A 16,777-nucleotide genomic window follows, 5' to 3' on the forward strand; every position below is an offset into this window, starting at 1 on the left:
GTGACTCCAGTGTGCAGTTAGGGTCAAGAGCACTGCCTCTTTTGACACCAGATGTCCCATATCTTTGATAGGAAAATGAGGCTCAGGTAGTTAATTTTCTTATCCTAGGTTAAAAAGGCAGGAGGAGGAGAAGCCAGGTATTGTGAATCCTGATCTCATCTACTGGCCTTTGCACTTTCCACTCCAGTACATTACTTCTCTGCTCAGGGTGTGATCTAGAAACTTCAAGAAACAAAACTTGTTTGAAAATTATAAAGCACTATATTAGGGTTATTTGTCAGTGGCCAGACTCACACTAGAACCCAAGTTACCAGATGGCAGTCAAATCTCCATGATCCCAAGGGAGAAAATGTTATTCTAGTCATCTGATAGGAGCAAAGAAAGTGGCTTCTTACTCCAGAACCTCAGCTTTCTTACCTGTAGTGTAGGATAGGAATGGACCTCCGTAGATGTGCTTTCCTAGAGGGAACATTAGCATTTGGTAAGGAAGGAACTTGCCATCTTGTCTCTCGATGAGGACAAGTTGATTTTTGACACTATTTTAGTGATATTCATGCCCATTTGTGTTGGGCCTTGTTGACCCCCTTTTAGCGTGTATCAGAGTGTTACTCAGCAGATAACCTGAACAGGGCTGTAAAAGGTGCAAAGATAAAGTAAGGAACATTAGAGCCTATATATTTCAACTTTCACACCAGTGGCATCTCCTCAACCGGGGTTTGTTCTGACTCCAGGGGCAGCCTGATCCTACCATGGGGATACTTTGAGCGTTGGGAACTCCTTGTTTAGTCCCAGAACTGATCCTGGTCTTGTCCGCACAGAAAGCTAGCTCCACTTCCCGGAACAGCCATGAGGATCCTTCTCCAGGCTGACCCAACTATTTTGCAGGAGATCTGCTTTTCAGTCCCCTTTCCAACCTGCTTCCTGCTCTTTAGCCTGGATCTATTTTAAAGGAGCCCAAAGTGACTCTTCCTCCTCTTCTCCTTTTGGGCTAATCCTGTCTGGATTAGTGATCACTCATGCCCCGAGAGGATAGATCGGCTTTCCCAAAGGTGTGGCAGGTGTAGCTTGAACAATTCTATTTTCGGTTGCTCTGGTATTACAGGAAGGCAGAGAACTGTTTGCTTGTGATTTTCCTGTCCACCACGTATCATAACCTGGTTAACAGGGAGATGAGCAACGTAAAGCCTTTGGATTCCAGGCAGAATCTCGGCTCTGTTACTTACAAGACTGTGAGGAGGTTGTGATATCCCTTTAAGTGTGAGATGCCTCATTTCTTAGCAGGCCACTGTCATGATATAGAAGATATGAAGTTTACTTAACATAGTAAGTGCTCAATGCATGGTAACCTGTGCTCTTGTAGCCATTATGATCATTATCCCAACTATTTGATGGTAAGATGACAGAGATCAGTTTTCTGCACGTGGCAGCTGGTGCTAAGGGCTTCTTCATTCAGAAGCACCCTAGATGCTGGAGGTGACTGCAGGTGGGTCTGAACAGTGACCGGAGCTTCACACAAGTCTGCTAGCTACTTTCCCTTCCCCCAGCCCTTTTAAACCATGGCAGTCGCTGCCTGAAATGCCACTGTTATTTGAGACCTCTGACCCCTGCTAATGTGCAGAGTCCTCTGGGAAAGAAAGCACTTGAAGCCGTTCTTAATCACTGGTATTTAAGTGTCAGCAAATGAGTGGAAGAATAGATTTCAGGCAGGAAGGGGGGCTCATGTGGTCTGAGGGCCAAGATTATCTATTTATAAGGCTGGTCTAGATTTGGTTTTGGTTGTGACCTGCACATCACAAATATACCTGGACTCCAACTTGGGGATGTCTGGAAGACATCCTCTGTGAGCCATCCAGTTCCCTAGGGGTACCGTGACCACTGCAAGTCGAACCCTGTTCCTTATGCAATTGGAACCATGGCCCTTGAAAACCAATACCATTCTGTCTTTTTGTTGCTGTTATCTTACTTGGATGAATAACTCACAATGATCTAGTTCGTCTGAAATGACTTGTTTGAAGAGCTGTTTGTGAGTCAGGAGTACTGGTCACCATTAAAAATGAACTTAGGCTTAGCAAGAAGAAAATAACAGTTTAGAGCTCTGGCTTCAGAAATGGCACAAAAATGGAATGGACAAATATGAAAAGTAGATAATGGATCCACAGTGATTTAATTCTTGGTGATATTTTCATTTTATGCAAATACCAAAAGAAAAAAAAAACCTGGTTATTTGAAAGAAAAACAGGAACCAAGAAAAATATTTAGTGTTTGATCAAGCAAAAATCCTTTCACACATCTGCCAAGAGAGTTAAAACAAATAGAGATGTTAAATAAAAGGCCCAGGTACCAAAGAGCAAAATTTAATGAAAGCCAGAACTGTTAAGTATGGATTCCTGTTGAGAAAAATGTCAGTCTCTTTCAGAGTTTTCCCATTGCTCTATTTTTAAGAAAAGTGTAGTAAAAATACATAATACAAGTTAACTTTTTTCTTACTTTTGTTTTCCCCATCACCCCTCCATCGATGAAAAACATCTTCTGCTGGAGTCTTGGACCCCCACATAGCACAGACCCTCATTTCTAGCATCGGTGGTCTCTTCCTATCAGATCATGTTACTGGCGAGCTCACTGGCTGAAGAGGCATCTTACCAGGCCAAAGGCAAAAGGTCTTTGAAGCAAGTTGATGGTAGAGGGTTATTTCCAACTCCTCCAAAACGCAGACTCCCTAATGGTGGCTCATATCAGATTCTGCAGTGGTAGGTGAAGGGTTGGGAAGGATCTGGTGAGAGGTCAAGGGATGGGGAGGACACCAGCTGGCAGTAGCAAAAAGTGACAATCCATCCTGAGGGTCCTGCTTCACGTACCATGCCCACATTGACACGTGAGAGACTGAACAACAACACTTGAGTTGAAAGGGCAAAGAGTTTGATGGTTCTTTGCTATGGCTGATGAAAGGAGGATGGAAGAGACATAGAGATGGTGGGTGTCCACAGAGAGAATCCACAGATGAAGCCGGTCCTGCTGCCTCCACTTGTAGGTAGGCTCCAGAACCTTCCGTTTGTCAATTGCTAATGATAACCCGTAGCAGAGAGACTGGATAGAAGTAGGGAGTAAGGGAAAAAGCCAGAATATGGTGGTCAATGAGAGCTGATGACACATGGCACGCACTGAATCATGCACCCAGGAGAGTGGCTGCTGGAGAGCTGGAAGCCGATCGCACCAAGAATGAGAGCTGGGATCTCCAAGATAGCTATGTGCCTGGACACACCTCCCCAAGACCCCAGCCATAGTTGTAGTCAGCCTGGATTTCTCTCCATAAACCCTGTCACTTCTCCAATCTTGGTTTCATTCAGGTTGTAGTCACACACATGGGCCTGTTGATTCTGGTCATTGGAATACAACGTCCTCATTCTTTCTTAGCCAGGGGGAAGGTTGGCCTCCTTGGGTGAGAAGTTGGGGTCAGGAATCTTAAGGTCCCCCCCCACAGTGTTATTATCAATGTATTCCATCTCCCTATCCTCCTTCAAATCATTCAGCCTGGGGCATTTTACTTTCTAAAGATGACAGGAGGTCATCTGGCTACCTGCTAAAACACCACTTTTATATGGACATAAAAACTCAAGTTTCCTAGGTCACCAAAACTCTAAGTTTCATACTTGGTCGCTCAGTCGTAGGACAGGGCACACCGTGGAAGGTTCTATTGCTTGTGGGCTTTGAGGAAGCTTCCTTTTCCAAAGTTCTTCCATCAGCTTTTGCATTTAGCTTGTATAACATTTCCCCCCCCACATCAGATGCTCTGAAGAGAGGGTCTATTCTACAATGGGGTTCCTGCTCAGATGTCAAGCAAATGGCAGGTGAGAATCAGGGGTGCTATCTCCCTGGATGTCAGCTCTTCTCAAGGCTCTACGTGGTTCAGGAGGCCAGTTGCCCTTCAGCCACCAGAGTGCCTTTAGGGCTTGAGCGTAGCAGAAGGACACAGTCCTCGTGGCTGAGCTTGACTCTGTGAAGAAGCACACTGTTCCACCTAAGGCCTATGAGATGGCTGTTACACATTCAAAGAAGCTTTATCCGAGCCTCTGGCAGTAACTTCACGAGTCCTCTTCTGACTGCACACCTGCCTTTACCTTCTCCGCCACCCTGGGTCTGAGTTGCTTCATACGTGTTCTCAACTAAATCAGTGCCTAGGCAGTGCCCTGTGTGTGGGAGGCAGCCCACTCCTGCAACAGCATCGGTCTCCACCCACGGCTTGGGGCCGAGGTGTGGAGGGGAATCTGGAGAGCTCCCATGATGAATTCGTTTGAAAATTGCTTTTTTCTTTTTGCTTGCTTGTCAGGTGGAACGAATCTTGAATCTCCAATCTGAAAACTAAACTAAAAACTAAACTAAAGTGGGATGGGTAGGGAGTTGGGAGTAAGAAGGAAAAGGAAGGGGCCTAACAGAACCTGCAAACCATGGATATTAATACGAAAAAATATATAGTGCACACACTAAGACGCATGAATAACCAAATTCAAAGAAATCAGGACAGCTTCCTCATTAGTGCGCCAGTGACTCCACGTTCAGAGACACAGGCTCTATGTAACAGGGTTATTCTCCCCTTATTGCAGTACAGTGTTATTTGTCATCCTCACTTAGCAAAAGGAAAAGGGTGAAAGAACATCAGAAAAGGAAAAGGGGCCGCAAAGTGTTTTCTCAATTCTTCAGGAAAATCGGTTGAATCGTCCTCCTTGTGGTCATGGTGGTTGGTGGCGGTGGCATTTCATTTTGTTGTTTTTGGCACTGAAGGGTTTGGGATGGAACTGGGGGAGCCTGGGCATACTCCCCAAGGGGTCTCCGTCCGCTCCAGTTACAATCCGGTGGCTCCCAAGGGCATCCCTGAACTGTGGCTCATGCAGGGGATCGATTGCATGGACTTGGGGAAGTCATGGCTGACCACCCGGCCGTTCTCTCCACTACCGCCACCGCTGGCTCCTGCCCCGCTGTTTCGGGGGAGTGTCGATGTCCGTATGGCTTCGTTGATGGATTGCTGTGGGATCAAACAGAAACCCTTTTCAGGAGGACCGGGGGTTCTTCCCCAGGTCCTTGGCAGTGATTGGCAAGGAGAATGAGTCAACACTGGACTTAAAATGTCACCCCACTCTCCTCCCCGTCCAACTTTTTTCCAAATGTGTAATGCTAGTCTTGACATCCCTGGAACCCGCAAAACTGTTTTGTGGCCCTGGACAAGTCTGATCACCTCTCTGGACCTCACGTGCTCTTGGTTCAGTAAGGTGTGCTGGATTGGGTGATCTCTAACCTCCTTTCCTGTTCTTATCTTCTGTGATTTCTAAAGGTACAACAGATCCATGGTAGTATTGATGATAATAAACATAGCAACACGACCAAGTAGAAGACTCTAGAAATGGGGTTTAGGAAACTTGGGTTTTAGCCCTGGTTCTGACATCAGCTAGTTGTGTGACCTTGTGCTTGTTTCCTTATCTCTCTAGACCTTTTAAATCTCCATGTTTGTCAAAATGTAATTATCTATGCACCTACTGATTTTATTAGCAAGAATGGTACTATACTGCATGAAAAATGAGTTGAAATGTTAACAGAAAATTGAGGGTGTATCACTGTTAGCTTAAAATTTAAAACTACCTCTGATCAGAGAAAAATGCTATCCTACCTCTAGCAGTATGTTAAGGGAATGTCGGACTTGTTTGAATAATACAGTCAGCATAATGTAATTGGAAAGAAGCATGTGCTAAAGAAAGTGAGAATGAATTCCAAAGATCAATATCTGCACGTCATCTGCTTCCCATCAGCACATGTAACCTGTCCTTCTAAACCGACACATCAGATCAGTGCTACTGATTTGTGAAAGCTTGTGACTTCTAGAATGTTGGAATTCTAGGTGTGAAAAGAACTCCAATGATCACCCCAGGATCAGATGAGTTAGAGAGAATGCTCAAGACCACAGTCTGTAATTAGAACCATATCCTGTTAGACAAGAGGAAGTGTTCTGTTCCAAGATCCTTTCGAGAAAGAAACTTCATACATGAAATTTAAACCCTCTTCCTATCACTTCCAACTTCCCGTTGAAAGATACCTATAGAAATTTTGAGGTAGGGCTTAGTTTCTTGGTGGGAATCAACACAAAGGAGAATGAGTTGAGGGGTATATGAGTTGAGAGGTTTCTTTCTCTAAGATCAACCTACCCATCCTTCAAGACTCAGTTTACTCCTACCTCCTTGAAGTTGTCTTAGACTGCCCCAGCAAGTCCTGCCCCCTACCCCTGCCAGTACTCATGCATTATATATTTGCTCGCAATGATTCTGCTTCAGGTATGTAACTTCCGTCTTCTTTAAGAGAACTAAATGTCTGGAGAAGGGCAAGGGCCGTGTCTTCTCAATCCTTAGCTACCTGCCAGCGTGTCTAGCATGTTGTTAGAGGCCCCATAGATATCCTTGAATTTGTCTAAGAAAAGCCGAACACATAGGGCCATTCTCAAAAAGTTGATGGCTTCCTCTTTTAAACATTGGCATGATTCTAGTGATCAGAGAAATCAGTCAACCTGCTGTGGCCTCACGGATGTAAGCAGGGCAGTTTTGACCCAATTGTTACTCTTTCTGCTGTACTATGCTGGGAGGATCCTCTTATTACTGGCAGTTCTGACAGTGTTTTAAAATATTCTTTCTTTTAAAAAATCCATGATTCAGACAGATCTGCCCCATATGATGCTCCACCCACATGGGTTCTGTCTCCGCTTCAGACTCCTGGATGTGATTAATTTACATTCTGCCTGGTTGTCCTTCACTGAAGAGGAAGTGTGACCTGGATAGCATTCTTCTAAGTCAAGGTCCCATAAACACCACTGTGATGCTCTATGGGGGAAATGTGAAAAGAAAACATGATGAATCCATGGTTACTTATTCTCACTTTTAAAATGTTGAAAAGAAAATAACGACTTATTTTTGTGTGTGGGCAGTGTGGAACCTTCTATGGATTAGCTTGGAATGTCTATCTTCTGATTTTCCTTTGCCACACCCCTTTAATTAAAAAAAAAAAGTTTAAAGTTCACACAGATCACCCTGGGCTTTGTTTCTCAAAAGGTCTCACCTATTTCCGTAATATTCCATGGAAGTTGGTGGTACTTGACAAATTCATCTTAAAGGAGAAGGCTGGTGTCATAATCTATTGGTGCCTATCAAAATCTGAGATAATTTAGCCAGGCATGTAGCTAAAACCCTCCAAGTTCATGTCATTGAGAATTGGTTTTCAAGGAAGGTGAAGGATTCTCAGAGGTCACTGACTCCATACTGACATTGATGGTAGGGATTACCTACTTACTGGTTTTCTTTCTAATCTCAGGAGAAGGGAGGAATAGAGTCAAAACTTTGGCCTGGGAAGCACTTCTAGAAATGACTATTTCACTAGTTCTCAAACTTGGCCACACGTTGGTATCATCTGGGGAGTTCTGGGGAAAAAAAGCACTGATGCCTGAGACCTACCCCAGGGATGCTGACTTAATAGGTATGGTGTGTGGCCTGGACGTCTGGAGTTTTAAAAACTCCCCAGGTGATTTTAATACGCAAGCAAGGTGGAAATACACTGATGGAGTTGATTTCACTTTATAGACAAACTGAGGACTTGTTACTGACTTGCTTCAAGTTACAGTTATCTGTGACCTAGGGTCAAAGTGGATGACCTCCTGACTGTGTGTCCTGCTCCCCGCCTGTAGCTAACCAGTCGTAAGCTGATGTCATTTCTCCCCTTGCCTCTAGGAGCCGAGGTTCTCTCCTGTCCATCCTTGGCATACCAGCCATTCTTTAAGTTCATCCTTATAAGTTGTTTTTGAAACTGATACTCAGGGAGAAAAGGGTGAGTGGAAAGTCCAACCTCAAAGTCCCCCAAGTTGGTGCTTCAGAGACTCACTTCTGCAGCAGTGATTACGTCCTAACTTCTCAGCTACTTGCTTTTCTAAGAAAAGTCTGCCCAGCCTCAGCATGTCATAGAACAGCCTAATAAAAGCTCAGCCCTGGGTGATGACCTCATCCTAGCATGCGTGCTGAGAGCCAGAGGGACCGCCTGCTGTGGAGGTTGCCCCCCTTCTCCGCCTGACCAGGTCACTCAGCTGTGCGTTAATTGCAGGGAAATGTGCAAAGCCTCAATGTGTGGTTTCCACACAGCCCGTGTCAGCACAGCCACTACAATTATGAAAAGTCAGTAGGCTCTTCTGGGGGTGGGAGTGGCTGGGGATTATTTCTTTGGGGGAGCAAGGTGAATAATAAACACCCTGGTTGTCCTTAATATCAACTAAGGGCTCAGGTTCCTGTCTGTTTTCCTGGGCAGAGGGGAGGGACAGGGCATCTGAGACTTTATTCAATTTGGAGTATGTATTGGGTTTTATATTTCTGCTACTGTATGACAGTTTCAATTATACTGAAATGTTGTGGTCGCCTGAAGTCCCTCTCTGAGTCCCCAACTCTCCCATGCTCTCCTTTTCCCTCAGTCTTCCTGTGCCCAGTCTCCCTGGCTTTCCACTCATTTCTGGGCAAGAGTTCTGGTCTTTGGCTCTGTGATACTTGTGCATCCTTTGGTAGCAATTATCTTCCCCTGGTTAATTCTTTTCCTGTTTCAATTCTGTTAAACATCAGTTTCTCAGGGAAGCCTGTCTGTCCTGCCCCACACTCCATTCCCCGATCAGGACTGGAGAGCATGGACCTTTTTCTTCAAACACTCATTGAACATATACGTATTTGCTTGTTTCTGTCTTCCAATTAAATTCTCAGCTTCCTGAAATCAGAAGTTGTACCTGGTTTGTTCCTGACTGTATCCCCAGCGCTGAGCAATGCCTAGCAGGCAGTGGTGCTCCATATGTCTCTGTGGAAGGACTGCCTGCAGGGTGCCCTCCTGCCATCCCTGTGACACTTGTTCTGTGTCCTGCTCATGTGACATCGAAGGGGAAAGGGTCTCAATAATGCACAAGCAAAGGATCACGTCCCATGGATGGCCTCAACAGCTAGATCAGGCAAACCTAAGGATAAGGGCTGCATCTTATTTGTCTCTGCACTGTGGGCGGGGTTTTGACGGGAGGTAGCAGGTGATAAAAATTATCTGTTGCCATGTGGTTGGAGAGGAGAGAGAAATTTATGAGAAGTAGCTTGGCTGGTACCAAGAGCCCAGGCTTTGCAGGGGCCGTGCTGGAGGTCTAATTCCTGTTCCTCCAGCTCCGAGCTTACGTGACCTTGTTGGAAAAACTACTGAGCTTCTCTGAACCCGTATTTTCTTCATCTGTTGAATTGCAAGAACAGGGTTAATGAAAGTGTATATAAAGTGCTATATAAAGTGCTTTGAACATGGAAGTTACTGAAAAGATATCTTTCCTTTATTCCTTCCTTTCTTCTCTCGCCTTCCTTCCCTTCTTTCTCTTTTCCACCCCCTCTTCCTCTTTCTTCTCTTTTTCATGCAGAGTGGGGAAGGGCTCCTTATACACTCTTGAGAAGTAGGAGGCTGATCATGAACTAGGTTTAGGGGCTCCAGGTCTTAAGAGTTGGCCACATACTGTGACTAAGGAAAGAAACAAGAGGGAAGATTCTTGCCAAAGGCCCTGGACACTGTCATTGTGGTCCACTGTGTGAGGCTGGAGGCTGCACTTCTGGAAAGAGTTAATCTGCCTTTGGAGAAGGCAAAGTACAGAATGATAAAGAGAACTGCAAACCTGGAAAGTCTGAGAGGCAAGCAGAATGTGATCACTTATCTCCTTTGGCTAAGAGAGAAGTTGATGGAGCTTTGAAAATTAAGGGTTGGGTTAACTAATAAGGACCATAGAGGCATCTTTTTTGCAGGTGGAAGATTAATAATTCTATTAGGAGCCTCGGTGAGTTGGACAGAAGTTATGCCAACCGATGGAATTAACTATAGAAGATTGTGATGAAAGACCTTGCATTAATGATTCCAAGAGATCCTGATGTTGGCTCCTGAGAAATTCAATATTTTCTTTGGAAAGGGAAGGGTGAGAATGTCTCCAGAAGTTGTGACGTGATTCAGTGGCCTCTTAGAAGGATTCCTGTCTTTACCTGAATGTTGTGACTTCAGCAGTGAAGGTCAACATTGTACAGGTTTAAGAGGATCTTAGTCATTAGCCACCCTGGTACCACCACCTGGCACTGACTATGATTAGTGGGACATGGTCATCCCATAGTAAGGGCCGGAAGTCCAGCTTTCCTGCTTGGGGATGCCTGGTCTCATCAGATCTTGGGAGCACAAACAGATGGGAACAAAAGCACTTTGGATGGTGGTGTGTGTGCTTCCAGGCTGGGCTGTTTTGATGCTTGTGTTTGCTTAACCTAACAGCAGCTCCTTCCAATGCCTCACTTCGTCCTCCAAGAGATTTTCTCTAGATACAATTCCATGTTAATTTTTACTAATACCCTACGTATGTGGGATGCCCAAAGAGAAATCAGACACACCTTCTTACCTTAAGGAACTGACAGTCTCTGTAGCTTAAAAAAGCCTAGGACATATAAGTAGGGACTATAAAAGGGAAGTCTTAAGGAGGCTGTAGCTGGCCACTAATAATAATATATTATTATAAATTCTAGTTATTCTTATTTATTGAGGGCTTACTGTGGGCCAAGCATTTTGCAGAGCCCTTTGTATCAATTTTTTCATACAAACCACAACAGTTTTATGAGGTCTGTACTACCACTAGCTCCATTTTATAGAAAAGGAGGATCAGAGAGCTATTGAAACTTGTTCAAGATGACACAGTTAACATGAGGAACAGGCAAGATTTGTGGTCAGACATTCAGTCGCCAGAGCCTTGCTTTAGACCCTACACTGCAGTATGTTCTAGGGGAGTTCCTACAATGTGTACTGGGCCAATCCTGCGACACTGGTTTGTGTCATGGCCCATGGGGAAGGTTTTGGAGGGTTGTAAAAGTTGTGCTCACCCAGTTCGTCTCCTGTTCCCCTTTCTGCCTCTGGAGTAAACTTTCCTCACTTTGGAGGGTAAGATAGGAGAGTCTTTAGGCTTATGTTTTGGATGGAGTAGGCAAAGAAAGCTTTTTAGGTTCTAGGAGACTTTGCTGTGTCCAGCCAAGCTCCTTGGAGGTCTACACTGCGTTTAGGATCTGAGGCCCATGCTTTTGCTGTGCTTTGTCCTTTCTGAGAGGACCTGGATTTGAGTGACCTGGTCAAGGGTAGGATGGAGGTGCTCCTAGTTTCCCTGGCTGAATACCATCACATTACCATCCCTTAATTATTCCTTGTTATTATATCTTGGGAAGTTGCCTTTTAAATGGGTCCTGTGGGACAGAAGACAGGGAGAGGGATTGACCTGCATAAAGGCGCATGGGTGGAAAGCATGAGATTCTAGGAGAGCAAATCCTACCGATGAGTCCTCTTAGTCTAGTCAAGTGAAGGTAACAGCCTAGGGGTCATTGCTCAGAATGACTGTGCTTCTTTCCACTTCTGTTGGTTTGAATCCTAGAAGCCTCCTCTATTTCCTCCCTCCCGGATATCCCTATAGGCCTTCCTCTCTATGTCACGGTTTGGTTCCCTGGGTAGTTTTTCTGTGTCACTCTTTGTTAAAAATGCTGAAGGTTACAGATTGCGTCTTAGTGCTCTCTTCCTCCTCCTGATGTCTTGCTTATGTGTTGCTCACATGAAGAACACTTCCTTCCAAAAATATTTTCTTACTGAAACTAAATGATGACATGTGAGGGGCCTTCAAGGCCATGTAATCCAAACTCCCTTTGGATACTTGAATCTATAGCCTTGTCAGGAATTGTTCGGCCTCTGTGTGTGTGCCTCCAGTGATGGGCTGCTTGCTACTCATTGGGGTAATCCATCCCACTGTGGGGTAGGCAGCTCTGAAAGAGAAGTAGATCTCACTCACTGTGTTCATATCTGTTCTCCATGGCTTTTAGTCCTTAGTTCTTGTTGTATACTTTGGGACCCCACAGAACTAATATGTTTTCTTTCCCCCCTGAAAGATCTTCCTGTTTTTACAGACAGCTCTCATATCATCCATAATTCCTCTCTTTTCCAGTTTAGTTGCCTTCAGCCATATTTGATGTAGTTTGGGGTCATCTAATTAATGTGCTTACCATTCTGGGGGCATGATCCTCTTTGCCAAGGTCCACCTTACCATACGGTGGCTAAGAGAAGACCTCCCTCACTGAGCATGGCAAGATCGTCCACCTTGTAGAGGGAGGATACCAACCCGCCCCCACCCCACCCCATCTTGGGAGCTGCACTTCAGTTAACGTGACCTCAGGGAGGATCTACCTTTGTAGCAGTCACTCTTGCCTCACACTATCTTGAATGCCCACTTAACCGCTAACTTTTCATCTCAGCCCCCCATCTCTGGCTGATGCATTTGTTTTCTCAGGCCTTACGTTTACCCTGACACATGCCATCTTCTTTCTTCTCTCACCGCTGTGTCTTTCCCTGTCACCTTCCTCAAAACAGCTTCCTGTCATCCCATGCCTCGGGTTGACCTCAACCTCCTGCCACTCCCCACCCTTTTTAGTAAAAGGACTCCCAGAAAACCCAGCTGTATCACAGAACAAGTTAGGAAAAAGGCCTGGGAAGACGATGCCACCTTCATCCGCTTGGATTCGCTACGCGATTTGTAGCAGAACTCGATTAAGGCAACCAGCATGGCTAGTCCAAGTCCTCCGATCAGGATGTAGAACACGCCGGCCACATTGCTGAGGCTCAGAGCGCTTGTCTTGTCCTAGGAAGAGGAGGGGGTGGGGGGAGAGTCAAGTGAGCCAAGGGGCTAGAGACCATCCAAGAAAGAGCATTTTAACACACATACACTCAACCCCATCACCCTCTTTAACATTCACAATAGTTGGAAAGGCTTTGTGTTTATTGACAGTGTGTTAAACATTTCCCAGGAAAAAATGTATGCGTGTGCGAGCATATGTGTGAATAACAATTTTTCGAGCATCCCGGTTTACATTTAATGTAGAGTTAGATTCCCCCTCCTCCCCAATGCACGTTTGAGGGTGGGAAATGACACAAGAAGTCAGGGCAGCTTCTACCAAGATGTGCACGCTTGCGCTTACTCCATTCTTTCAGGAAACTGTGTCCCTTCCTTTTCAGCTCAGTTCCTGCCCCCCAACCCCATGGCTGCTTCGCAACACATTGGCCTTGCTTATTGTTTATGCCTGTGAGTGTTTTTCTGCGAGTTGGTACTTAAAATGAACTTTCTTCTAGATGTGCATTTGAATTCAATTTAATAAGACAGTTATTGTATGTATAACAAAGATCAACAAATGTATACCTTTAACTTACTGTGCTGAGTCCCAATTGAGGGAAAAAGAAAACTGTGGGGCTTGTAACAGAAAAAAGGCACTGAGATAGAAAAATGGCTCTATTAAATCCTAGTAATTATGCTTAATTGGAGTCATTTTTCTCGTGGAGGTGCTTGCTGAAAAACACTGTAGGCAGACTCGGTAGCTGAATTTAGAAAGCTCTGTTGCCTGGGCTAAAAGATCTCGCACTGGTTCTGCATGAACAGGATCGTGGAACAGGGTACTTAATTCCTAGGGTCCTGGGGACAAGTGTCCATGTTCAGTAGGAGGTGGACAGAGCTCATTTCGTGGAGCCTGAGAAAGGTCATCGGTTAGTGAGACCATCCCTGAGTTCTGTCACCTCTAGTGGGGTTCAAAAGTGGGGGACTGAGGGACAACATCTCCCCAGGTGGCGAGAATAACCAAACAAAACTGCTGGTCATGGGAGAAGGTAATGGTTTGGGGAGAGTGGGATCAATCAAACTCTTGACACAGGCAAGAGAACATCTTTAAATCTTAGAAGCATACTCATCCCCAGATGTCACAGTGGCTCCAACACCTTTGTTTATATTGTTTGCTCAGGTACAGATTTCTCATCAAATTAAAATGAAATGCATGCCTCAGCTGGCACAGGCACATGGCATGGTTGGGAGGTTGGTTGGTGGCACTGGGTGGGATGAAGCTTTTACGTCTCTCCATGTGTTCTTTTTCAGGTGGGGTTGTAGGCGAGCCACGCAAAGGTGAAATGTCATGTCCTAGGGACTTCTCTGACATCTGCCTATTGGAATCTGGGCGTGGGGAAAGGGGCCAGTAATTTGACCAAGTCAGTGGCCTCTGCCCTAGTTCTACTCGGTGCATTGTACAGGATTCAGCAGGGCTGAGCTTGGGGACTGCAGCTGGCAGATAGCAGCATCCCTTCCCTCCCCAGAAGCAGCCTGGGCCAGCAGAGCTGTAGGATTATCTAAAGCATACCCCTCTGGTGGCTTCCTGTATTGCTAAAGCAGATGGTTCTTGAATATGGGTTACGCTTGGCAAGGCATAGTCTGGCTTTGGAAGCAGTGGAAATGATTATTCAAAGGGGTAGAATTTCTCCTCCTCTGGTATCACGGCCTGATAAAGGAAATGTGCAAAAATGAGTTGGGTGCTTGGTTCAAGAGTTGGCTGAACAAATAAATTCCCACTTGGCCTGATTTTTCAGAATGCTCAAAATGTCTCCCTCTTCGTTGTTTGGGAGTTCTGTAATTCTGCTGGAAAGTAAGTCTTTAGAGTTCTTGGAGGACTTACGGTTTATAGAAGTTCCTATAAAACTCTTCTGTGGGTGGGGAGGCATGTTAATATCTTATCAGCTCACACCTTAGAGAAGAGTGGTTGACAGTGAAGCTCAGAGAGAATGGATGGGGAGCAGGCCTGGGGGAAGGTGGTAGACAAGAAGGCCAGGAGGAAAGGCTTGAGTCCCGCTGACTTCACCAGCTGATCAGCCTTTCAGTAGCTGAAGTGCATCTTGCCTCCTGGTCACCAAAGTGGTTTCTGTTTCCTTCCTCATGGTCTTTTCAAGTTCACTTTGGTTGTGGATTGTCTTCCAGGATAAGGGAGTGGTGGGCATCTTTTTTTTTTTGTTACTGTCTTCAAAAAACCTTAAGAGGCCATCTGCCTCCCTGAATGTAAAAGGTGGAATGTCCATTTCTAATATATCTTGGAAGGAAGTATGGTCAGATCTTCATAGGGAAGTGAGAGTAGGAGGCATATTCTATGTATCTGCAGAAGGAGGAAGGTCCAATGACTGAGAATTTGATTGTGTCTGGAGGTGGAGAGCATCCCTCACTTCTGAAGGAGGTCTCTCTGGTCCATGGGGATGGCAGTGTATGTTGGTGAGGGGACATATGCCACACAAAGGGCAGCCAGATGGTATGGGCCCTGCCACCTCTTGCAGGACACAGTGCTACTGATCCTTCTTTATGTTCACACAGTCCTGGGAAGACCTCTAGAATCAAGGGAGCACCTGGGCCCTATCACCACCAGTGTCAGAAAGCAAACTTAGATGAAGCCCTACTGTCTAAATTTGGCATAATTTGATAGGATTAGAATGAAGGGCTGGTCCTGGTGTCTTCTTAGCTCACATCGTTGAGGAGTTTACATTTAGGCAAGGTTTCTAATTTCCCTTATGTGCGCCGTTGGTTTTTTTTTTTTTAAACATCTTTATTGGAGTATAATTGCTTTACAATGTTGTGTTAGCTTCTGCTGTATAACAAAGTGAATCAGCTATACGTATACATATATCCCCATATCCCCTCCCTCTTGCATCTCCCTCCCACCCTCCTGGAAGCCCAAGGCCATAGCCTTCCATTGAGCTGCCGTTAATGACTGACTCTCTTCGACTATGGGTATCCTGGGGCAGGAACAAAAATTCCTTTTAGTTAAGGACCAGAGCTCTGATTCCTCTGTATCCATATAAGAGGGGACTTTCTGACACATTTGTGTACAAACAGCCATGTTCATGTTTCATGAGGAAGCTACGTGCTTCCCAGCTTTGACCGGGGAGGCAAAAGACAGAATCCTGGTCTCCCTGAGCACCCTCTGGGAGACCCCATTCTCTTCCCCTCCCTTAGCAGCTGCACTCCCCAGAGCCAGGCAGCTTGTTGGTGGGTGTGAAAAACTCACAACTTATCTTCTGCCAGGAGCGGGGAGAGTGACAGTACTGAGAAGAATGACAGGTGCAAAGAAAAACAAAAATCCCATCTTTCAGAATTGTTGGGCTTGTTGTTATGGTGACGAGGCCCCTCCCTTCATCTGTTCCCCTTAACCTATTGTCTTGTTTTGTCACCTTCCCCATGTGCAAGAGAGATTTTTTTCTTTTTCATATTTTTCCTTGCTCTTCCCACATAATGGGGGACTGTCCCAGGCTCCCTCTGTGTTTCTGAGCTAACATCCCTTCCAAGAATGCAGAGATGGCTTAAATCTTCATGGGCAGGGTTGAGCCAGGTCTGAGGCAGAGAGACTTGATGCTTTTTAATGGCGTAAGTAGGAAGTTCTAAGGAGAAGCCAAGGTCTTTGGCCATAAGACCAGTCCCTCCTATGGAGACTGGTGTTGCCCATCACGTGAGGTCTACTAAATCTGGACCAAGCTTCAGCTTTCTCCAAATGCTTCCGTTCCTTCTTTTCTTCCTGGTGTGAGAGTTTGAACCCCCAAGAAGTAAAGGCTGCAGCTTCTGTTTTCCTCTGCCTTCCACAGATTTTCTGATGTGTGTACAGCTGAAGTTTTAGGGGCTCTTGCAATCCATCCCATGCTGAATCTGTAACCTGACTTTGCCTTTCAGGGCCATGAGCATAGTCCAACCCTTCTTCTACCTATTAGCCTTTCTGCTCCAGTAGGCTTTCTCTTGTGCTTTTCCAAACCTTATAGTTTGGGCTTAGGTGCCATTTTCCTGAGTGGTTGGTTATTTCCTGGGAGTGGAGACTCAGTGGTTGGCCAAGCTCACTCACAAGCGAGGACCAAAGTG

At 45.4% G+C, this 16,777-nt stretch overlaps 1 protein-coding gene across 4 annotated transcripts in view; it reads right to left on the minus strand.

Moving 5' to 3' along the window:
* Window positions 1–4,837: 4,837 nt before the first annotated feature.
* Window positions 4,838–16,777, minus strand: part of GRIA1 (glutamate ionotropic receptor AMPA type subunit 1) — a gene marked incomplete at both ends in the record, with an annotated part of 309,718 nt that continues 297,778 nt past the window's right edge. For all 4 annotated transcript variants that reach the window (XM_082836840.1, XM_082836839.1, XM_082836837.1 and 1 more), the window contains 2 exons: window positions 4,838–5,038; window positions 12,581–12,715. In XM_082836840.1, the coding sequence (XP_082692966.1) occupies window positions 4,838–5,038; window positions 12,581–12,715 (336 nt within the window). The remainder of the gene's footprint in view (window positions 5,039–12,580; window positions 12,716–16,777) is intronic.

This window comes from Leucopleurus acutus (genome assembly GCF_964270905.1).
Source record: "Leucopleurus acutus genome assembly, chromosome: 3".
Classification (NCBI taxonomy): Eukaryota; Metazoa; Chordata; class Mammalia; order Artiodactyla; family Delphinidae; genus Leucopleurus; species Leucopleurus acutus.